Raw genomic sequence first — 25,636 nt, 5'->3', positions numbered from 1 at the left:
CAATAATTATTATTGCAACAATAATTATTTATGTTGTGATCATCTCACATGCTCGCACGAATGCGCGCGCGCGCGCGCGCGCACACACACACACACACACACACACAAACCTGTTTAAAAGAATTTCAAAACAACCCACAAGTCCCTCAGACCATCAATCAACACAAATAATCTGCAATCATTCAGAAAATGGGCAGTAGTTTGAAAACCATGGAGGCAAAAACGAAATCTGCATACTTTCTGGTGTACTATTTAAAACATGGTCTTATATCTTGCTCGTAATCATCAGCTCTTTAATCTCATGAACGTCAGAATGATGTGAATTCCTGAAAAAGCCTTTCACTTTAGTTTAAATTCTAGTAATTGCAAGTGTAGAAACATCAATGGTAATGCACTCAAACCACACATAGTATCCAAATTATATGTTGTCGAAGACTATGTTAGTTTAATTTTATTTGTCAAAACAACGGTGAAGCTATATTAAAATGCAAAATGTAAACAATTACAGAGGCACGGGGAAAATATAGCCTACTTTATTCTTCAAATGCAGAATTAGCAGAAGGGGAATCTTGTTATCTGTGGAGGGCATTAAGGGTGTAATTTGATTGTGTTCCTCACGCAACAACTGTTGGATGGTCAATTACGAAATTAGTGAAATTATACTTATGATTATTATACCTCTCTAGATTGGCTAATAGGCTGCAAATAGTAACCCCTTGTGTTGACCATTTCATTATGACATGGATAGTTCATTGTACTGGCGACCATCAATGGTGGTGTTTAAACTGCGTAACTAGCAAACCGTGGGGCTTGGTGGGCTTCAACCACGAGTCCAACTCTTGATGAAGGAGTATACGCTATTGTGGAAAAGTGAACGAAAGCAACCGGTGTGCTGAAACATTACAAAAACAGCACTGATTAAAATGAATTACAGTCTTCTGTAAACAAATGTTTAGTCGTGGAGATCATGTGAGGCATTTCCGTAACAGTCTAATACTTTATGCTGACTCGGGTAACGGGGACACTGCAAGCATTATTGATTGCTAAAGGGTATTCTAAACAGATTCCTGAATAAATAGCTGAAAGCAATGGAACGAGATGTTACCATCTGGAGTTGCACTTCTGTGCTTAAAGTCCATCAATTGCTACCTCATTTCGACATCTTTGCGTTTGACATTAGTTTGTGTTGCATTTCAGAAGCGATACAGTGGATAATCCTTCCCACTCAAAGCATCGTATTTTAGGTTACATATTGGAAATAAATAGGCTACACGACTACACATTGCCTTTTTGGAGAGTAAAAGTTATCTGGCATTTCCGTACCAGATTATCGGCCAAATGTCGTTCTAGTACGTTACACAGTTGCCCGATATTTTTCCAATAAAAGACAACGTCCTGCTGTACTTAAAGCTCAGTATAATGTTCCTGGTTCAATAAGCTTGGCTGTTGCGATGTTAAAGTTCAATCATGTTTACTCGCTCAGTGTGGTAACGTATCTCCTCAAACAACGTCGTGATGGATGACGGTGCGATCGGGGAAGTGTGTGTATGTGTGTGTGTGTCTCTGTTGTGGTGGGGGGGGGGGGGTGGTACGGGGGGGGGGGGGGGAATGATAATTTCGGGTGGCGTACTCTGTATTCTATAGAAAACGGGTGGATCAGCGAGGAGAAAGACCGCAAACACAAGGGCTGAGTTTTCTCAACTGCAGGGGGATTTTCTCGAGGGTCTTTTTTTGTAATGGCGTTGCACACCCTGATTTTAGAGGATGAAAATTTAAACCTTCAGGGTTAAATTCCCGCGAGACCCTTGAGGGAAATCAAGCGTGACCCGTGTACATTAAAGAGGAAAAATATCCAAATAATATATTATCGACATAAATGAACGCAGAATTAAATTATCAGACTATTATCTGTAGATTAAGCAGTTGATATGTGACATTGACTTATTTTAATTATTAGTTTAAATAAACTAGTAATTTATTTTAATAATGATATTATACAATTCATTTTACGTTATGAATCACTCTTGCATCCAAAAATGCGACTGACTAAATGTAGCATGCAGGAAATATTTCGCAGTAGTTGATTTTTCATGGAAATCAACTGAGAACTTAGGTAAATCTATGTTACACTACCTGAATAGCCTATTCAAAATTGACTGAAGACTGATGAGAAAATATCACGCATTGTATACTTCATTGTTTGGTCAACTCGTTTGTCAGCCAGGCAGTGCATAATGATCCACGCGTAGATTTAACACGACGTAGAGGCCTCGTGAAAGCTAGAGGTCATCACTGTCGAATAACTGTTATAAAATAAAACCCTCACAACGCTTGTCATATGAACAGACATTCCGTTTATTTGGTAAACACTATCATGACATATGTATAGGTAATAATAATAATGAGACTGGGGACATTGGGTCATACGTAGCCCCCTTTAATCTACAAAGTTTCGCTCACGGTTCCTGACTGTGTACATGAGGAAGAAAACAGACAAACCAGTTGTTAACAGAATGAGGATTCGTTGTCGACAATTAGTCTGCAGTATAGAGTTGGCCACCCCATATCCCCACTCCTCTTTGCTTCGACACAAAACCAGATGCTTCGAGTAATCAAGTTTCCTCCTTCTGCATTAAAAAAGATTGCCCTGTTTTCCCTTCCTCCGTCGCCTGGTGTTGAAGTCAGAGACTGCATTTGACACAACTCTCAGCCCATAATCTAAGGCCAGAGGCGAGCGTAGAGAACAGTTCGGGAAGGAAAGCATGCGGTCGAAGACTATTGATTACACACAAACCCTCCCTCTGCTCAGTAAATGTATGCGCGGTTCCTTTCAGAATAGGCTGAATCGTTTTGGTGTACAGTACCTCGTGCCCTCCACTTTAAGGTGTTTAATGTTGGTTAGTTATGACAAGCGGCAGTCACATCCAAAGCCACACAGAGCCAGATCATGTATATTTGTTTAGTTAAAAGTGGTCACAAAAAATAATACTGCCACACACACGCACACACGCACACACACACACAAACGCGCACATACACAGTGATCAATGTCACTTCATTATTAAGGAAAGCTATAGTACACGAGCACAAGGATTCAGCCTGTACGTATGGGAGTGAGAAAAAACAGCGCGATCGTAATAATGTTTTAGGCTATCCAATGTTGAGTTACGCGAGTAAAAATAGAGGGTAACCAGTCTGAACAGGTATATATTAAGAACGGCGGATTGTGTAGTGTGTTTTGTGCCATTGTACTGCCTAGAAGTTGTAAAAGGACGCTTATGATATAAGAACAGACGCATGTGCCGAAGTACTGCGAAATAACGTTACAATGTATCTATCCCATCCTGACAATGGTGAGCATGTACTTCCATGACATAATCAGAATTCACACGTATGGAAACAGGAAAGGGAAGCATCTATTCCCTTCCCGTCCACAGCCTAAAGGGAAAGATAACACATTTTGTTTTAACATAGCGTTCGTTCAAAGAGTAGCGTTAGGCTACTCACACACCGAACGGCGGGAATGCTTTCAGTACATTTGCAAAAAATTATTCGTTTTTGGTTATTCACAGCATATATTATTTTAACATAGCTAAGCGTGTTCAAACTTAGTCATAATTAGGCCTATAGTAACGAGCTACTGAAGCTTGTCAAACGATAGGGCAGATATAACACAATTTCACGTTTTTCTGACAGACCTGGGCATAACAACATTCTATATTTAATTGCCACAAAGAGAAGATGAAAATCTGTTGACAATGTTGACTGATGCACCTTCATTACTGTTGTCTGTCTTCAATCATAAATGGACGTAAAAAATAAACAACTCTTTAAATTTTGATTGGTCCCCGCCATAAAATATGTTGCTTACCATCATAGTTAAAGCAAGTTTGAAGTCATTACATTTTTTAGTAAATAAATAAATAAATAAATAAATACTGGCAGAATAATGGTGACCCATTGAAAAGGTCAATACTTAACATACTTTGAAATAATAAGACATTTTCTTTTGTTCTGGTTGTTGTGACTGTTTCTTGAGTTAGTTAGTCAGTTAGTTATAACCTACAGTAACTATCTCATTGTGTTAATAGAGATGATAGGATAGAAGGCACCCTAAAGGTAATATTTGTACTAGACTCTCCACATCACTGCGGACCATGTTAGCACATGCGTATGTTGGACCTTTTAATATCCACATAGATAATTGTCATAATTATATTGAATGAATAGGTGCCTGGAATTCATACAGCCACGAAGTAATATTACAGTACGCAGCTGCCTGAAGTAGCGTCAACTTTAGCATCTTTAGGCCGAATAAAGTTTAGATTTAAAACTCATGTTTTGCCATTTCAGTTTCTGTTAATCGATAACTGCATTGAACTTGCTTGGGCATAATATCAACATTCAAATGTGTATGCCAATTGTATTTGCGAGATAAATATGCATCCCTAAATAAGTGTAAGGAGCAGTCTGTGTAAATATCCCACTGTGGTTATCGATAGCTATCTGCTCAGTGTTGGAGACCCGCACAACTTCTGGGCCTCAGCCACCGGTGCAAACCAGAATACAGAGTTTGGCTCATGTATGCGTGGCATCATAATGAGTGCCTAGACTAGGTTATGATTTGAACAACCTGTTTTAATTAGGTTTAAAAAATGTGACCTATTATATGTGGCCTAAATACACCAACTGAATAATAGTCGCAGGACACACAAACACTTGAATTAAAAGCTCCAGCATGCTGCCTGTATCATTCATGTTTTCAATTTAAGAAATAATTCCGCATAAATCAACTGGGTGATTTAAAATTAACCGTGATCTAGTTAAACCACTTGTAATATTGCCAAACCTGGGGGCTTATAACGCTCCATATTCTGAGTGAGTGATCGAGGAACTAGAATTGTATGCTGAAAATAAGAGGAAAACTACAGACGTGCCTCCAAACAATGGCATTTCTGAATCAGCTCAGTTTGATTGACACTGGAGACCTATCTGACCCCAGGGAAAAGGATTAATTACAGACGAAAAAAACCCAACAAAAAACCCCCACACACATTAGATTGGGATATAGTAAGTATAGGCAACACGTAGCCTAGTAGCATACTATTAAATAAATAAATCCTCAAATAAGTAAGTAGGCTGAGTAAGGAATGAATGAATTAATGAATTAATGAATAAATACCTTGCATGTTAAATTAACTATAATACACCGTCATCAATCCTTTGGTCATTTATAGCCTACCCATTGTGCTGACAAATCAAGACATTTGGCTATTTCCCAGAAATTTTAAACAACATTGGCCATTTAATTAATCGGAATTATTAATACTAATAACATTCATAGTAGCCTAGGCACTTGTGCGCCATTTCTACATGCTGCACCGTCTTAATATAGGACATTGAATCAGACATATTTATTTATTTATTTATTTATTTATTTATTTATTTATTTAGTTATTTAGTTAGTTAGTTAGTTAGTTAGTTAGTTAGTACCTATACGCCCTGTTTATTGGGAATATGTAAGCTATTTACGGCCTTTTAAATGACTGAATACCTTTTCTTACTCTAATTACTTTTCCAGACTAAATAATCATGAATCGTCACGCAATACAACAGATAAAAGCCACTTGATTAAAATATGAAGTAATATATTTTTAAAACATTTTTTATAAACAGTTACGTAAACATAATTTCTGCTAAACCCATAGTCCCTCAAACTCTTTGAAATACATGATATAAGCTACACATCGTTGAAATTCTGACCAGATATTAACGCTAAATTATCCCTCTTATCGCTTAACTCATGTGATCTACATCATAGAAAGTAATTATTTATGCTAAAAGTAGGCTTTGAATTAGGGACCCGTTTATTTTATTACGCGAGGACACTTAAATGTACCCATCAGATTAAGGAAACGGTCTTCTGAGGAAGCCATTTAAAACGATCTGAACATCACGTGTCATTCCATTTTTTTCGTGGAGAGGAAAATAGAGGCTCTGGTCCACTTTACTCATAACTTTTATTATTTCTCAAGTCGACTTGCCTCGATGTAATTCACAAAAGCGAGAACATCACAACGCACGAAAAAGAGGCTTAGAGTTTGTTATTATGCCCACAAACGGATTAACTTAAATGACAAAAGAAACCTCATCCCCGAACAAAACGCGAGTGGACAGCCGACGGTATAACTATGACTGCAATAGGCTATCTGCGGAACAAAATAATGTTACTTGGTGAGAATCGTGAGCTATACCTGTTATTCTCTGATGTCCGTAAGGTTACAACGCAAAATCAAAGCTCACTATTGACCTCAATTTGTTTATTCGTTTAATATACCGTTTCTTGGACCCCGTGAGCATGTTGAAATGATTGAAAAGGCAATATTCCGGAGGAAATGCGTTCGATCACCTGCTGCTTCATACGTAGTGGATTGGATATTTCGCTAAATATTCAAGTTAACTCAAACCTAACAGAGATTCTTCTAATTGCGATCAAAAGCAAATCGACATCAAACGCACTCTACCAAAGTAAAATGTACTGGATATTTTTCTGTTCTGAAAATGATTTGTGTTGTCGGGAAACCTTTCTGTGTGGATACCACGTGTTCCAATTTTCATGAAGCTTCACACACGCTTCATCAACCAACAAGAACACAATGCGTCGAAGTTATTAAGAGAGCAGGCGCGAGACGCACATTTAAATAAGGACTTCCGACTCAAAAGCAGGAACACGTTTCTGTAATGTAATTTAAGCTTACACCTTCGTACTGTCACCAGAAAACTCAACTGATTCATTAACATCCATGATATGTAGTATGTTGGATGAGTTTACATGACCAAACTATTATTTCCACGTGAAATATATAAGACGCACTTTACAACAAAGTTCAGCTTCGTGAATACAATAACTTTGTTGAAGTGGGATGATTTCTATTCGCTTATGTTGCCTGTGATTATTTTACTATTCAACTTACATTTTCATTACTTTTTGTTTTGTTGTACTTTGTTTCACCAATGAACAATGACCTGAAAGAATAACAAAACAACAAAACCGACTCAGCTCAAGGCTAGGCAACTTCTTGGGTGAAAAACCAATTTACTATCAATCAATGGTGATGTAGGAAACAAATCTCTAACAATCTCCTCTGTCACATTATGTCGGCTTAATATCTTAATATAGGTGTTATTAAAAGCCGAATGCTTCGTATAACAGGAATCCAAAAGCACTATGATTATTTCAAGAATGATAATCATCATGATTACTTTTTATGTTCATGGCAGTAGACGCACACGCACAGACGCACACGCACGCGCGCGCGCGCGCGCACACACACACACACACACACACACACACACACATATATATATATATATATATATATATATATATATACATTTGAGGAAGGACTGCTTTCATACAATGGTGGTAATTCAGAGTCAATGAAATGCAAACGGTCACACACCCCAGGATATTCAACACCTGCCGTCACAGACTTTGCGTGACATGATCTTATGTAGGCAGAAGCAGTCACAGTAGCCAAGGCCAGTGGGATTTTCCCTACATATTGGAATTTTCAAACATTGAATCCATCTTTGACCTCCTGTGACCCACCATATCGGATAGCCTATATCCAAGACCAGCCAATGCAATTTCTAGAGGGACTTTATATCTACTTTAGAAATCACCCATGAATAGAGCTTCAACAGTTCCCTTATTTTTTTACGTATTTAAATAGAGGAACCAGCTCTCCTGTCAGCCAAGTGTTATGCAACTAGCCTATTTGTAGTTGTAAACCAGTAACAGTGAAAGATTTGCTGAAAGTTCTCGTTCTCTAATAAAAACGTTATATTTGATTAAACTATGGTTATTCAGCAGTGATGACAGGCAAACCCGGCTTGTTGTATGTATGAAAAGATTACCCCCTGGTAATTGCCTAAAGTGCCGCAAGGAACCCTATAAGGTTAAATTGAGATGTCAATACTTTATCTTATCACCATCTTAAGCGGAGCTTTAAATTCAGCTTCTCTAAATGAACATCCCATAACCAACTAAAACACAAATTAGGCCTACACCTTTAATGGCATCTGGTTTAGTGTTTATTTAGCCTAATTAATTTCGGCAACAGTAGGCTAAGAGGGTAAGTACTGTTGCGTGAGATAAGTGGGATTAAACAATAAAACAAAATAATTAGAGTTGCTGTTTGCGCATGCAAGATAATTTAGCTAAAATACGCTTAAAATATAACACCGGTTAGTGAAGCAGGACAGATTCTTCTTTTGCGACATATTACGTGTAAGTTAAAATCAGGCAGTGGATAATTCACAAGCCTATCAAATATCAAAAAGACGATTTCCGGTCAAATCTGCACGACAAAACGTTTATATTAAAATGATGACGTGTAGTAGCTAAATTGCAAAAAAAAATCTGTGTTGAATTAGGTTTCTCATTATGTAAACCTAGGTCATTCTTTATTTCCGGCTTTAGTAATCCGTGATTGCAGGCATTTTCACGTTAGAAGTTTTAACGGGGACCTTAAGTTTTACCTTCAGAGTAATCGAATCCCCCGGTCTGACTGTATCACACAAGTTACATAAACTGTAGTCTAGCTATAGAGGCATGCCAAGCAATGCATTTTAAATAATATGTCCTTTGTAGTAATTAGCTACATACAATATTAGGTTACATTTAGCCTTGTGCGTTTCGACGTCCTGGTTTGGCTCAACTAAGTTACCTCCTGCTCCATACTGCCATGAAATGGCATATCTACCGATGCCAATATTCTCAATGTATTTATATATTTATTTATTTTTTCATGTTGTTTCGATCGTGTTCATGTTAGGAGTGAGGGCCAACAGCTATTTATTGATTTTTTACTGTACATAGGCCTAGTTAAATCTCAAAACATGATAGTTCCTAAATATTTCAAAGCGAAAGAAAAATCGATTGCTAAAGTTTTATATGTCAGTGAGAGTAGACAAGAGCTAAACAGTAGATTGTTCTATTCACATTTTAGCTCATCTGCCTTTTATGTGTCCTGCACTGCTGATTTGCCTCTAATATTGTCGGTAATTTCAAATCAATCGCTTGTCACTGACAATTTTATGCAATGACTGACTAATTAAATTTTGGTGTTTTCTTTCAGGAACTAAATTGGTTTGAGCATCCAATAAAATAGATTATGAGAAAAATACATTTTTTGTATTATTTTCAAGAATATCATTGTAAAGCATTTTCTACTTTGGTAAAATGTAGACATATCCTACGTAGGCCTATCTTTGCTTTAACTCTCTTTAGACTGGCCTTCGCGCTTTTTAATAGGCTCAACGATCATTTTGAACTGAACAGTTCTACAAACTGAACAATAAATGTATGAAATGTATGTGTGTTTTTGTGATGATTTTACATTGAATGTATGCCAATTGTGATTAAGGCGTAAAGCCTGCTATTCTGCCCACTAATTTGCGACTGTTGCATTGGAAACGTCTGTAGAACGAATGTCAAATAAAAGCGGATATTAAAATATCCAAAGCATTGCCTTAAAAGGAACAAGCCGGCTATTTTTAGGAAAAATGTGTGACCGATTAAGCTATATTCATATAGCATCCATCCTTTCTCCAATTAAACTATGTCTAAAATTGTGTGTGTGTGTGTGTGTGTGTGTGTGTGTGTGTGTGTGTGTGTGTGTGTGTGTGTGTGTGTGCGTGCGTGTGTGCGTGTATGTATGTGTGTGAAGGTCACAACACAAAATAATTGTTGCAAAAAGACCTTCATAATCAATAATTACTGTTTTCAAATTCCACGATGCCCATCCCTCTCTCTCTCTCTCTCTCTCTCTCTCTCTCTCTCTCTCTCTCTCTGTCTCTCTCTCTCTCATTCTCTCATACACACACAACACACACACATACACACACACACACACACACACACACACACACACACACACATACACAACGTCTGCTAATGAAAATCATATCTGTAACTGAACGAGGATAGTGCTCTCGATCTAGCAAGTTTGAAATTCCAATTTTATGAGGATTGTCATGTATGTAATGATAGGCTACAACAGACTTCTAATGGTGACCAGGGGTTCTAACTACGGAACAAACCAGTTCCACGCGAGAATGTTGAGACTTGTAACATAATCTCATTGTAACATACAAATAACATGATTTGCGCGTTTTCAACCATTCACGGATCACCATTCAGGAGAACTGCCATAGCAACAAACGACACGTTCAGATACTCCAAATGTACGGTACCTCCGTGGTAAAACGAATTCATCTTAAATCTAGCACGTGTTTTACTGCTTGAAGGAGGTGGCCCGGGCCAAAATTACGCAGCATGAGTAATGATATTACAAACCTTTCAATCTATTTCTTCTTCTTCTTATTATTATTATTATTATTATTATTATTATTATTATTATTATTAGTTGTAGTAGTAGATGTAACCTATTTATTATTATTAGGTTATTATTAGTACTGTACAGCTTTGCGCAACGGGGACGTCATGTCATTTTTTGTGCATATGCAATTTCAGATTTCAAAGCCGAAATGGGAAAAGCAGACGTTAAATTATTTTACGTTTCAGAATATTTTACACGATTTCTCTGCGAGCTTGATTATTCATTGTGACGTTGTGAATTAGGCTGCACAGTGAAAACACTTCTCAGTCACACATAATCAGTATACACAACGCAAATAAGACGACTGACAAATTGTCTTGCAAATGTAATGCAGAGAAAAATAGTTCGCAAGCACAAGTTATGTTTTAACACTGTTGTGGGCTCCACAATATTCAGTCAGCATGCACTTAGCGCCCCCATTAGGCCGCAACGCGTTACAGAAAAAATCTCTTAAAGGGGAAGGTTACAGAGCCGGAAACTTATATTTAAGGTGGAACGGACTGGAATCCCGCTTGAAAAAAGGATATCCTTGTAAAATAGGTTACGCCAAATGCTGAGATAACACATAATATATTGATGCACTGCAGCATTAGAAGTTAATCAGGGCGGGTGTGCAGTTGATTCCAAATGGGTCAGATGCAGTTTCTTTTGCCTGATTTCATTTAAAATAATTAAACAAAGTACTCCAAAAGAGATATCCACATCAGATATTCGGAACTGCATTAGCATTGCTTGTTTTATCTACACTGGTTTGGTTAGATTCTGTTATCGAATCTGACTGAATTTGAATTTAAACGCACTCGACAGGACAACGTTATAAACACGAGGCAGGCGAATAATTGGCAACATAGGTGCACGACGCAGCTATTGTGTTCCATGTTTGAAACATCGCGAATGAGTAGATCAAATTCACAAACACTTTAATTTATCTGTAGCCAGCTGCCTGTACGCATGTACGTAGCCTACAACAGCATCAAGTCTGCACCTGAAACAGTCAAGGAGCACTCGATGTCGTCTTAGAAGTCAAGACTTTACTCTAACATAGGTACTTCTCTCATGTCGATGCGCAGCCTACTGTTGTTAAATACGCTTTGAGTTTAGGAAATGAAGAACCCATTTTCCTTATACATACAGCCAAGAAGCTAGTCACCTTGGTGTATCCTATAACCATTAGTGCCAAACACTTCTCTCTCCAAATATTAACTAGGCTACGTTTATTAAAAGGTTTGAGAGAGATAGAGAGAGAGAGAGAGAGAGAGAGAGAGAGAGAGAGAGAGAGAGAGAGATATTTAAATGCGTGTTTAGTTCGATAAATTCAGAGGTTGGCGTAAAAGGTAAATGCACAGAACACATTGGAGAAGAAAGTTCAGTCACCATTATCCATTAGGCTACTCGGTTAACCAACCCATGAAGTGGTCTCAAAACCAGTACTTTTTTCCCTCTCGGATAATGATATATGATTTAGGATTAATCAGCATGGCATAACCTTGTGAGTGATTGATTTTGCATGTGTTAAATTTGCAGATTGCTTTTTAAGCTTTTTCTTGGGACAGTAAAAAGTATAGCAGTCGGGAACAATCCAGTTATTCAGTAATTCCATTTTACCATTCACATCCAAAAATCTGCCCATGCAATTTAACAGTTTCAAAATGCGTTCCTATGAAAACAGGGCACATTATAATATAATAAACAACTGGATTGTAATATTACAAAAATATCGTTATTGCTTTCAATGCAAATACGGCCTATGTGAAATTCTACAAAACTGTTTTCATTTTAAACATTTTGTATAAGGTGCCAAAGCCAGGTTTGCGTGTCAAATCATTGTTTCGTTTTCATTAGAGTAAACCTTTAGTTAGTTTAGACTATTTTCATGAGCAAAATAATCACGTGTATTTATTAAAATAATTTTCACCCTTACAGTAGGCTATACTTTATGATATTGAGTATTCATACTAATTATTAATGTTTTGTACTGATGTTTGTCTTTCTCATTTTAATATAATATTTATAATATAATATTAAAACGTATTCGGTTTCTAAGTAATTATCCAAGATCAGCTGAACCATCCAGGATTCTCTCGCACATTGTTAGATAAAGCTATAACTGTTCCAGGCCCGACCCCTGGATATTCTTTATCTATTCTAATTACTATATTTACGGGATCTCGTTTATGTTGTTCCTGTATAAACAACAAGATCAATAGTTTTTCACAGAAACCATGTATGATATAACGACACATTAAGTGTGATTTTCATAGCAAACTCATAGCGGCAAAGCTGAAAGATAAATTGTGCCTTATTTTGTAACATTCTTTTGAACACATCTTCATCTTGAGGACTTACATATTACATATTTGTTTTGTATGTATAGCTGCCTAGTAGCCTACATAGGCCTATAGCTACAGAAATGAACAGGTATTTTAGTTCAATAGAGTAGGCCTACTTTGTGTGTTTAGGTTACCCGTCCATTAAATAAAGGTGCTCGTCAGTGAATGTACAATGAACACGGGAGATTAGTCGGAACAAAACCCAGCATACGCAGTGCTACTCAGCGTTGAATGGAGGCCTACCATGATTCCAACAAGGCTCGAATGTAAGCCGTTGAGTTTCTACGTTTTTTTCTCTCCAGCCAGTTATACGCAGTCAACAACAACAACAACAACAACACACACACACACACACACACACACACACACACACACACACACACACACACACACACACACACCTCGTATATGGCTGCGCCAGTCTCGTCTAAAGGCTGAAATGTAAAATACTATCAGCATTTAATGTCCGCTGATGCTGAAGTTCACACCAGCTACACTTTCTGCATTCAGTCACACCTGAGGTAGGCCTGTATTGATGACAATGTTGATATTGCCCACCGGATATGGTAAATGGTTGGCATTTATATAGCGCCTTTATCCGCGCTGTACAATTGATGCTTCTCATTCACCCATTCATACACACACTCACACACCGACGGCGATTGGCTGCCATGCAAGGCACGGACCAGCTCGTCAGGAGCATTTGGGGATTAGGTGTCTTGCTCAGGGACACTTCGACACAGCCCGGGCGGGGGATCGAACCGGCAACCCTCCGACGACTGCTCTTACTGCCTGAGCCATGTCGCCCCTATCTAAACTCAGAACTCACAGTATGGCATCCCCTAAGCCGATCCGTGCAAATATTCATGTTTAATTTATTGGTCATGTGAACTGTAGTCTATGTTAGCGAATTGATAATTGTGAAAAGTTTCATTTTTATAATGAAGCACTTTTCATATGGAGATGAACTCATTCAAGCCATTGCATTTGGCATGCAAGGTGAAAACGTTCAGATTATAAATCTTCTTTCCGTTTATTTATTTATTTATTTATTTATTTATTTATTCTAACACGTGGTTGTTTCTTTTTACCATCTGACGAGTATTTCCCACAGCTCTTGCTGATGGTCTCCAGAAATCTTTAAATGCGATGTATTCTAAAATGGATGATTATTAATTCATTAATTAATTCATTATCCTAACCCGCTTATCCTGAACAGGGTCGCAAGGGGGCTGGAGCCTATCCCAGCATACATTGGGCGAAAGGCAGGAATACACCCTGGACAGGTCGCCAGTCCATCGCAGGGCACATGGATGATTAGTCGATCAAAATAAAATAAATCAATATATCTACAATTCATGCAGTGGACATGATATTTAAAGTTATTGACTCCACGTAGTCCGTAATTAGGTCTATCTACAGCATACATAATATCATATTAGCCCTATATTATTATTTTAGCCGCAACCAACTGTGGTTGTTCAGTCTTAACCGTCGATTAATTAAATTACTATTAAAGCTAGATCTGGATGGTGTGCAGCCTTCACTATGGACAACTAGAGGCATACACGTGACACCTGATATCATATTTTAGTGTAACGTATTCATTGTTTATGTGTTAACGTAATTAGCTATCTATTTTATTTTTTCTAACGCATATGTCGTGGGGCTCGGGCTATTACTTGGGAACGCTAGAAGTAAATTTCGTTGCACATAGCTTTCCCAAGAGTGGTATGGATCACCAGTAAATAATACCAAAAAAAAAGTAATACATTCTGAAACACCTCAATTATTAAGCAATTATTAGCCTACCCTATGAGAGTTACAATTATAATAGGTTTTCCAAAATTCGCCCAGGCCAGTGCACGCGAGATCACGGCTTGGATTCTGACAGCATTGTTAAAAAGTATACCGTTTTCATAAACAGTCTAACGAGTGCAAATACCACGCTTATTATTATTATTATTATTATTATTATTATTATTATTATTATTATTATTATTATTATTATTTTAAACTGTCTGCATTTATTGCAAATGGTTATGATTTCAATATCCATGTCCAGGAAAAGCAGTTCTAAGACATGTTATTTTGGTGTCAGAAGTACCCTGTGCCTGGTTCATAGAACGATAAATACGTAGTATTTTTTAGCATGGCTTTTTAGCAAAACCCATTATGCTACAGTTTCATGAAAACGTATTTGCACCTTTCCTGATTTCCTATATTATTGCATATTTTTCACACTGAATTGATTCAGATCATGAGACAAATGGAAACTGAGTAAACACAAACGTTTAAATAATGATTTAATTATATTATTTAATGGAAAAAGTTATCGAACACTCATATCACCCAAGTGACAACCCCTTTTTAGTTCAATCAACCAATTAACCAAATTAATTATTTGATGTAACTGATTGAACACAGCCAGTCCTGACTGCAGCCACCCTCTAAACCTATTGAACCTTACCATCAGAGTGAAGTAGTCACCACAAAGTGTCTACAAGCACACCTCAAAGGGTATTCCATGAGAAAAATTGTTGAAACGCATTCAGTGTCCACTTTATTTGGTAAACCTGTACATCAGCTTGTTAATGCAAATATATGATCAACAAAATATGTGGCAGCGACTAAATGCATAAAAGCATAAAACTTTTACTGTAACTTACTGGCAGCAGACCAGTAAAGTACTGTAATTTTGCATCATTCTTTTTACAGTGTACAGCAGCAGAAGACCATTCATTAATATAATAATAAAGTAATCCCTGAGTGTAAATGAGTTTGGAAAGGGTTACAAAGCCATTTCTAAGGTACTAGGTATCCACCAAACCATAGTGAGAGGCAGAAAAGATCCCAGAAGAACATCACCAGAACTGTGGCCTCTAGCTTCAGCTATGTTTGGTGCTCATGACTCCAAAATGAGAGAAAAACCTATCAATTTGTCTGAAGTAAAGCAGTTCTGCAAAGAAAAATGGGCTAAAATTCCTCTACGGTGATGTGAAAGACTGATATCAAATTATAAGAAGCATTTCATTGCCCTTTTTAAAGGCGGTGGAACCAATTATTAAGTATTAAGTAAGGGGGAATGCCTTTTTCACATGGGTGATATGAGTGTTTGAAGACTGTCTTCATTAAATGAAATCATTTAAAATATGTTTTTACTCATATTCCCTTTATCTAATATTACATTTTGTCTAAAGATTCATTCAGGGTGACAAATATGCAATAATAGAGTAAATCAGACAGGGGGCAAATCCTTTTTCACAGCACTATGTATGTTTGGAGGAAGAAGGGGATGCCAGGCTACAAGAGGGATCTGAGGGTTGTGAACAACCTTTAAGGCAACTACAAAGTGATGTATGGGGCATCAGGCACATTCAGTCTGCTGCAAATTATGTCTGACCATAAATGCCTTTTCTCCTCATGCTACAGGGAGTTTGCTGGTGTGGTGGGTCCATGGGGGACCCAAGAGCACCACGGCAGACCAAGACACCACTGCATTATATTCGCTGACAGCAGAGGGCCTCCAGGCCTGTAATATATGGACCCCTCTGCTGCAGTTGGGAGATAATTCTTGAGTCCTTTACCACACGTTTACTTTTTTCTTTTTTTGGGGGAGGGGGGCAGGGGGTTACTGTGGGGAAAAACAGGATAACATCCCTGAGCAATACACCAAATCAATACAATTATTTTATTTTTAACAGCAAGATGCTCTCAGGGTGCTTTGCAAATTAATGGAGAATGGAGACACAATTAGCAAGAAATAACCTCCAGTTTTATTGTAAATAGGGGCAAATAGAGAGAGAGACAAAACAATGGACAGATGACATTTGTAATGAAAGAATGACAAAGCAATTTTAATCACAGTAATTATTCATAATAAGTAGCAGAAAAAAACAGAGATTATAGAAATTAAAAATGTAAATAAGGAGCTGTGGGGTGGCTCATCCTGTTGAGCCGCTGTTCCACATGGTCTGGCATGGAGTCCGGTCTGTGGCAGTGCTGATGTTGGCTGGCGCTTGCAGAGTTACAAGTGAAGTTGCCCAGGGAGGGAGGGCCTGCCTGGGCTGACCATGTCTCATTGCTTGCCAGTGATCCCTACTGGTTAACTGGGCACCCCACAGTCTTGCACAAGCTGCACATGAAGTGCCTTCCCAGACCCATCTCTGTGAAAGCTCAGCTTCTGCACTGTGTTTTGAAAAGAAGCAGATTCTCAGAGAGGACATGTGCCGGAATATGCTTTCCCTACACAAATCCCTACTTAACTCAACAGGCGGAAGGGCTGCTCTGCTGGTACCAGTATGAACTCAGTGAGCTTGAGAGATTCAAATAATGTTCTAGGCCACATTTCGCTCTCCCATGGAGTTGTTGGTTCTGATGCCCCCTCCCCCCTCCCAGTGTGTGGTGCAGGTTCCTCCAGCACAGAACAGCGGAGTCTCACTCATAAGAGAGATGGGGTATCTTGGTGAAGCACTAAACCTTTCAGCAAGAAAGCTTTCTGCTTGTAGAGGGAATTTGAATGATGGTAGTTATTATATCAGTTGGGGTCCAGGCATGCTGAAAGCACCAGAGGACCCGCCTCCTCTGTTTGTCTGCCACTGTGTCTCCTCTGAGAGCTGCCTTTGAAGAGGGGGAGTGTCTGCTCTCTAAATTGAGTGACAGGAACTGAAAGCGGAGTGCACAGGTGATCACAGACCTTGCATCCAAAAACATATTTTTGCTCCAGAAACAGAGAGACTCTACAAAAGGGCAGTAGTCTCTACATGTCACGGTGAGACCCCCGTCACACTCTGCCCCGCTTAGCCGAGTGTAGTTCATTTGGCCCACTGTTTCTCTAGCCCCAATCAATCATTCCGGCACACACTGCTGCCTCCTGAGTGACAAATGATCCCAGCGGGGAGGGAAATGTAAAAGCAAGGCAGGCGGGATCGGATCCCTCACTCTAGGTGAAATTTGCCTCTCCGTTTGGGTCAGCGCTCACTATGGTTCACCGGGTCACAAAGAGCATGTCCTGGCTTTGCTCTCTCTCATCTCTTTCAGACCACTCTCATTGTTCCTTTCCCTGACGCTGACCTGTAGCCGGGAGGTATCTCCTAACGCAAACACAGCCCCTCCCCAGCCCAGCCTGGACACAGCTGACCACGGCTGTCCAGCTCTGTCACTTCCGTCCCTCTTCACTCTTTGTGAAACTTCTGGAAAGGCCGTGGAACACAAACACTAGGTCAAAGGAGAGGACCTACAGGCTCTCTTCAGCACAAAAAAAGCCAGTTGTCATGAATTTGTATGAAAATGAAACTGCCAGCCATTCAATTTTACTTATTTCTTTCTTTTGTTTTACTTTTGTCAAGTCTATGTGGTCGCCACATGTTGTGCACTGATTTTTAAAGTTCCCAATGGGCTTAAATTCAATCTGATGCGATGATTACTTAGTAAATACATAGTTCAGATACCTGTTGTGGGTGGTAGTGGTATGTATTCTACGAAATGTGCCTCACTGGTATGAACTTTTCTAGTTTGTGCCAGTTTTCATGCAACCATTGCCGACACAGAGCACATGTAGGACATTATCACTTCTGCTAATGCAAGTAAAATATTTAGTTAGTACATGATTTCAGAGTTTTTTAATTGCTTGGAAGTTGTGTTATCTGGCTTGTTTACTCATTTATAAAACACAGTAAAAAATTGTGCAATATATTTCCTTATTTTATTCATATATACCTTGCTATCTTTTGAGATTTTTAAAATGGGTTTACTGGAACAGCGAGAGGCCTTCAACACTGCCACAAATGGGTGCAAATCCATAATACATAATGAATAAACCATATCGATAGTGAAAATCCTTAGAAACATGCCAGATTGAATAAATAATTATATGAATACAAGTTTTAAGACTTTTAACATCGACCAACATACTCGTCATTTTCAGTGAAAGTGCGCTGACATTTGAAATGATTATGAGCTGCGACGAGGTAAGAACTGACAAGGGTGACCGGTTAAACCGCCCAAACCGCCCTTCATTAGCACGTACGAACCTGCATATACAAAACTGACCAGCAGAGCGAGCCATTTGCACAGAAACCAACAAACAACATTGCTGGAGACGATGATTCAAAGCACAGACAACAGAGACTCACAATCTATCACGTGTCTCTGAAGGACAAAAATCCTAAAAGCGATAGGTTCTGAGCTCACCTGCTTGGGAATAGAGCACTTGGAAGAGTTGGCAAGAAACGGATTAAGTAATTGTCTATATCTCTCTAGCTGCCAGGTTAAAATGTTCAGGGCTTCACTCTGTCCCAAAATGACCCTCAGTAGCTTTAGTCCAGCTGACCTGAGAGGGTGCATTGTTGTACATGACTCATGGCACAGAATGAGAGAATGAAGGACATATGTGTTGGGTTCTGTAAAAGAAAGCAAAAAACGAAAATACGCAGGGAATTAAATAGTTATTTTATTTTATTTGTATTTTTTACTTTTCATCTGGTTATTCTGCTGTAATCTATTGTTATTCTTCACCGAGCACTGAATGGCGTATGGGGTTGCCTGCACGCATAAAAAACAAGTTAAATCATCTAATGTTGTGGTCGCCTATTTCTTACACATTGGCGAGTAAACAAAATGACGCATCATGGGGTGTTTGTACGACGTGTATTTGAGTGTAGATATGTATGCGCACACCGAGTGGAGAACAGCGCCACCCCTGGGCGTGATTTGACACTCTTCGCGTCCATAACAAAATAAACACAGGCACAGCCATACAGGAGATATACATTTTCACCCGAGGTGTCTTTCATGCATGAGATTTGACATTGGATTTTGGCGAAAATTCCTCTTCAACACATACAGACAGCAGAGACAATTTGTACACACCGTCGGACTGGAGAAGACTGAGGAAGAAGACACAACGCGTATTTATACATTTAAATATCATATAATCTATTTCTGTAATAGAACATGTGAGAAAACAAACACAAAACATTGGAAATACATTTCTCATAAGCAATCGTATCGGGTAATCTTTATGATAATGCTATTCTACGGTCTCATCTATATTATTTAGCGCACCAGGATGCACCTCTGTGATGCGCATGATACTTTTTATGCTCTCTCGTGTGAAATACCCCCCCCCCCTCTCTCTCTCTCTCTCTCTCTCTCTCTCTCGCTCTCTCTGTCTCTGTCTCTCTCATGTGGTGCGGGCTTGATGCCGAGGCGTCATTGAGCCCCACAGCTCGGTAGTTTTAGTTGCTGCGTGTGTTTCTCACTGTCACACACACGAAGGTACAACCTGCGTTCGCCCTGTTCTACTGCGGCATCCATCCTGGACCGTCAGCATCGCGTTTGTGGGAAGTACATTACCGGGACGCCAATTGTGATACTTCAGTTTTGTTTATTGGTTTTTCATTATTATTTGTTTGCTTTTGCAGTTTTATTTATTTCGTTTGACTTCGAGATGTGAAGCGACGTGATTCGCACAACATTTTAACCCCGAATAGTTTCCATTGAACTTGACCGAAAGAAGGAAATCAAACATAAAATAAAGATGAACCCTCAGTGCGCACGCTGTGGAAAAATTGTCTACCCGACTGAAAAAGTGAACTGCCTGGATAAGGTAAACAATTTTAATGGCAATCGATACTAGTTTTAGAATTCGCAGCATCTTTTCATATAATGTTAATAACATCGGTTTGTAATAATTTGTAACTTTGGGTGGACGTTTATTCTGCTCCACACGATTGTCAAGTGCCGTTTATTATCTGTCATTAACATGTGCTGAAAGATGTTGAAACAGGTGCCAGCACGGCTGAAATGTGTTATTTTCCTATTGGATAAAAAGCCCGTTTGAAAATACAAAATATGCTTGCATTAAGGAGCATATTAGATGTTCTTGCCTATATACTGTAGACATGCAGGTTGTGAGCTGGTAGCTCATGCGCATTCCTTCCAATCAACAAATTCAATATTATACAATAATATTAATAATAATAATAATAATAATAATAATAATAATATAGCCTATTTTTTTGTGGGGATAAATTGCTAGGAGTTCTGGATGGTACATTTTCCAACTTTATGTCACAGGCACTAGAGTTCCCAGACTTCCTTAAATTCCCAGAAGAACAGCACTCTGCCCCCTCTGTCTCCGGCAAGCCTGCAGTGGCCCTCTCTAGTGCCCTTCTTTGGTGGCCTTGCCCAGTGCCCTTCTCTTGTGGCCTCTGTGATGCCCTTACGAAATTGCAGTTCCAGTGCAAAGGGTTCTAATTCTGTCGAACCCCTCCCTGTCAAACCTACAATTACTTCAGCGTAATGCAGCCTAATTGAAATGCTGGAGAGAAGAGATGTTAGCACAAGCAGGTATCACATTTACGGGAGCGCTGAGATCCAAGTAAACAGCTTGGGAAACCGGAGAAATACCAGCCTCTTTGCTTCAAAGCCTGTTGTTCCAGGGCTTGACTAAGATCTCCAGGGTTCTTGGTTGGCCCAGGATGAGGAATTGGCAGCATGCGGGCAGTACTGGGGAATGGTTGAGGTAGAACAGGAGAATTTGAGTGTAGAGCCATTGGATCAGTACCTTTTGAAGTAACCTGAGCACCGAGGTTAGTTCATCACTCATGTTTACAACACAGCTTTTAAGTACAAGTTTCATTGGTTTTTTTTTTATACACTTTGTCTCACTAAGACATTCAATGGATTAAAATAAATTATACTGTATATGATGTGTTAAGTATTTCATATTCCACATCACTTTCCCCCTGTCTGTACAGCAATTCTGTTTGTACTTGATTGTTACCAGAAACAGACTGAAACAAAGTATCTATTAAAGTGATTATAATTAGGTATAATATTTAGATCACAGAAATCATTGAAAAAAAAAAAAAGAATGGTCTGACTCAATGGCTCTTTCTTTGATAAATTTAAGAAATTATTTATGAATATCTGTAATTAACTAGTAGAGGCATCTAAAAATGTACATGACCCATGTCAAAACAGGCCATGTTTCTCAAGCGAGAGGTTTGGGGGGGATGCTGTTCGCTTGTGTGAGTGATGTGTTGAATTTGAGGAGAGTGATGCTCCTGAGGTTGTTCAATTGGACTCTTCCCCCTGCAGAACTGGCACAAAGGATGCTTCCACTGTGAAGTGTGCAAAATGACCCTCAACATGAAGAACTACAAAGGCTACGAGAAGAAGCCCTACTGCAATGCGTAAGTAATACAGGAGTGAGTCTGTGAGCGGTGGCAAGCCCTGAGCTGTCAGGAGAGTTGAGTCTGTGTCCCAAGGCCCTTAAGTACAGAGCAAGGAATCCACACTTATAACAATGTGTGACAAAAATCCTAAGGAATATATGTTTTTAAAGTACTGTGAATGTACACTCACTGAGAACTTTATTACAAACACTATACTAATACTGGGTAAGGCTGCCCTTAGCTTTCAAAACAGCCTCAATTATTCATGGCATGGATTCCACAAGCTGTTGAAAACATTTCTTTGAGATTCTTTTCCATGTTGACATGATTGCATCATGCAATTTCTGCAGATTTGTCAGCTGTACATTCATGCTGCAAATCTCCCGTTCTACCACATCCCAAAGGTGACTGGGAAGGCCACTGAAGAACACTGAACTCATTGTCATGTTCATGAAACACATTTGAGATTGCTTTTGCTTCGTGACATGGTGCATTATCATTCTGAAAGTGAGGATTAGAAGACGGGTACATTGTGGCCATGAAGGGATGCACATGGTCAGCAACAGTACTCAAATAGGCTGTGGCATTCATTACATTACATTAATGGCATTTGGCAGACACTCTTATCCAGAGCGACGTACAGTTGATTAGGCTAAGCAGGAGAAAATCCTCCCCTGGAGCAATGCAGGGTTGAGGGCCTTGCTCAAGGGCCCAACGGCTGTGCGGGTCTTATTGTGGCTACACTGGGATTCGAACCCCAAACCTTGCGTGTCCCAGTCATTCACCTTAACCACTACGCTACAGGCCACCCCATTCAAGCGATAATTGATTGGTATTAACAGGCCCAAAGAAAACATTGCCCACACCATTTCACCACCGCCACCAGCCTGGACTGTTGACACAAGGCAGGTTGGGTGATTCCTCAGACCAGGCTACATTTTTCAAGTCTTCAACTGTCCAGTTTGGTGAGCCTGTGCCCACTGCAGCCTCAGCTTTCTATTCTTGGCTGACAGAAGTGAAACCCGACATGGTCTTCTGCTGCTGTAGCCCATCCGCCTCAATGTTCGTCGTGTTGTGCATTCTGAGATGCTTTTCTGCTCACCGCAATTGTACTGAGTGGTTATCTGAGTTACCATAGCCTTTCTGTCAGCTCTAACCAGTCTGGCCATTCTCCGTTCACCTATCATCAACAAGGCGCTTCCGTCTGCAGAACTCCCGCTCACTGGATGTTTTTTGTTTTTCACTCCATTCTGAGTAAAATCTAGAGACTGTTGTGCGTAAAAATCCTATGAGATCAGCAGTTACAGAAATACTCAAACCGAAAATCACTGAGATCACATTTGTTCCCCATTCTGATGGTTGATCATTAACTGAAGTTCCTACATTGCACTGCTGCCGCACGATTAGCTGATTAGATAATCGCATGAATAGGTAGGTGTTCCTAATAAAGTGCTCAGTGAGTTCATATTTCATGTATTAGAAACAGTTAATCACATGTAGTCATGTCCATGTGATTTTCAGCAGTTTGTTTCATCAGATCTAAATCAAAATTTGGAGTTCCCAGTCTTTCATATAGACTTCTATATAACTTACATTCTTTATAATGATATGTGTATTTTGCATGTGCTGCTGATGGATTTATTTTTCTCCATCACTTCAGATATCTATACAGAATATGTTTATTAAATCGCTAAACGTACCAATTTTATTGTTCGCTCTGCCAGATCCCTCATTTCCATTACCACGCCTGTTACCATTAATTCTGTCACCATGATCTTGGCCAGAGGAGGATGGGCTCCCCTCTATTGACTACTTCCTCCTGAGATCTCTTGCCACCATTGAGTGTTTTCCTCCCACTGGGGGAGTGTTTTGTACTTCAACTGCTTACTTTTTGGTGTTTTTCCTTTTGTATTTCCACTATAAAGTGTCTTTGTAAAAAGCATTATTGAGATAAATTGATTGAAAGGGATCATAGGCCTGGGAATTTTTGTCTGTTGGCTAAAGCAGTTGGAATTTAAGAAGCAGGCTGGGCTCAACATTGAGTCAAAATTGATACCCTCTTTAGTGAGACTGTGGTGGTGGCAACACATTTTTTTCCCAGAGCAGTAAGGACTGCAAATAACTTGTGTTTGTCTCTCCTGAACAGACATTGGCACATTGGTCAAAACATTTTTTTCCTGTCATACAAACAAAGAATAATAATTCACTGGCATGTCACAGCATCACAGAAGGTTTGGGCACTGCATGTGGAATAAAAAAGATATCTCCCACGAATGATGTGCGATGTCTAGATAATCTGGCCTCCTGGCTGTTTTCGGGAGGTTGTTGGCTTTATGGCAGTTGACACTTCAGATTTGTTTGTGTGGAGTTTCAGCAGTGCTTTCATTTTCAGAGTGCTGGGAAAAAACATCTTTAATGTGTGGGACTTACAGAAGAGGGCGGAGGGCATCACACAGCACCCTAAACAGATGTTTACTGAGCCTGCTTTTCAAACAAGCAGCAGGACTGTGCTATTTTCAGTCACTGGGAACAGAGAGCCATCTGATGCTAGCCATGAGTTGGTTTCTGATCTGTAAACCATTACAGGGCGTTCAGTACACACACACACACACACACACACTATGTGAGGCATGTTTATTTTCACTGTCGTCATTTCATGTCTTAAATAATTAATTCATCATTCGCTCTGTGAGTTCATGTTTTCCCATACAGGCTAGAATATGGTCTTTTTTGGTCATATACCAAGCAGGCATTCATAAATAATAAAAATACTGTGAGTTGGAGGGTTACTTCTTATTTTCACCCCCTTTTGTATAATTTAGTGGAAAACACAGTTTAAAGCTTAGGTTTATTATTATTATACATATCTCTTCAGGACATTTACTTGCAGTGGTTACTTGGGAATTTCCTGATTGAGAATTAGAATTGCGCATATGTCTCCTTTGACTTGACTTGGTAAATAATGCATGTATAATATTACAGTTACTTCACCAGATTGTAGTGTGTTGTCACCCCCCAAGATTTAAAAATGGATTGTTATCCCGTTGACTTGGCAGAACACATGGTGGATGTTGAGGGTTTTTTTATTTTTATATTTTTATAGTTTGAGAATACTCAAATGTACCTGGACAAATTCCCCTGTGCATGCAAGGGTTCAGTCCCCACCATAGTGCCTTCTGAGTGGTGACCCTATCTCTATGGGATCCCCTCTCTACATTCCGCTCGTCTGAATAGAGCAAAACAATGAAGAAAAATAAGAAAGGAGGGTGGGTTGTGTCTGCTCTTTGTTTAACAAGATCACTTATTCGCTGTTTATGTTTTCTTGCCCTCTCTGCTTATGTTTATTTGCAAGTGTACCCGTCCTTCATGCTAACAGTGTGATATGGGTTAGGGTATTTTCTATCTAAATCCCCTGCAAAGGACTGGGAGCATATTCAGAAAAAACACTCCCATTTCTGTGATGTACCTCCTGTCAAACATCAATCCTTGTAGGAGAGGGAGAATGAAGCCACCATGACAGATTTAAGCAGGGTTCTTCTGGGCACAGTTATTTTATTCACTCAGCATGGCCTAAGACACAGAAAGCCATTCTCAGTGCCAAAAAGCTGTGCTGCAAGATACCAAAAGTCCTTCTTGGCTAAGTTAGGGCTTCTAAATGATACAAATATGGGTGGTTTTTCCGTATGTGGAGGTGCTTTCATTTTGATCTCCCGTTTGT

The 25,636-nt window shown here is 39.2% G+C and overlaps 1 protein-coding gene across 2 annotated transcripts in view; it reads left to right on the top strand.

Annotated features, from left to right (window-relative positions):
- Window positions 1–19,905: 19,905 nt before the first annotated feature.
- The window catches only part of nebl (nebulette), a 52,329-nt gene continuing 46,598 nt past the window's right edge, over window positions 19,906–25,636 (top strand). Inside the window, exons 1-2 of one of the 2 annotated variants that reach the window (XM_061255207.1) lie at window positions 19,906–20,345; window positions 21,842–21,936. In XM_061255207.1, coding sequence (XP_061111191.1) covers window positions 20,277–20,345; window positions 21,842–21,936 — 164 coding nt within the window. In that variant the 5' untranslated portion in view covers window positions 19,906–20,276. The remainder of the gene's footprint in view (window positions 20,346–21,841; window positions 21,937–25,636) is intronic. The other variant, XM_061255206.1, reaches the window with a different exon arrangement.

The sequence above is a fragment of the Conger conger genome, chromosome 9, assembly GCF_963514075.1.
Source record: "Conger conger chromosome 9, fConCon1.1, whole genome shotgun sequence".
Lineage (NCBI taxonomy): Eukaryota > Metazoa > Chordata > Actinopteri > Anguilliformes > Congridae > Conger > Conger conger.
The sequence above is the reverse complement of the archived record's forward strand: the minus strand, read 5'-3'. Positions and strand labels throughout refer to the sequence as shown.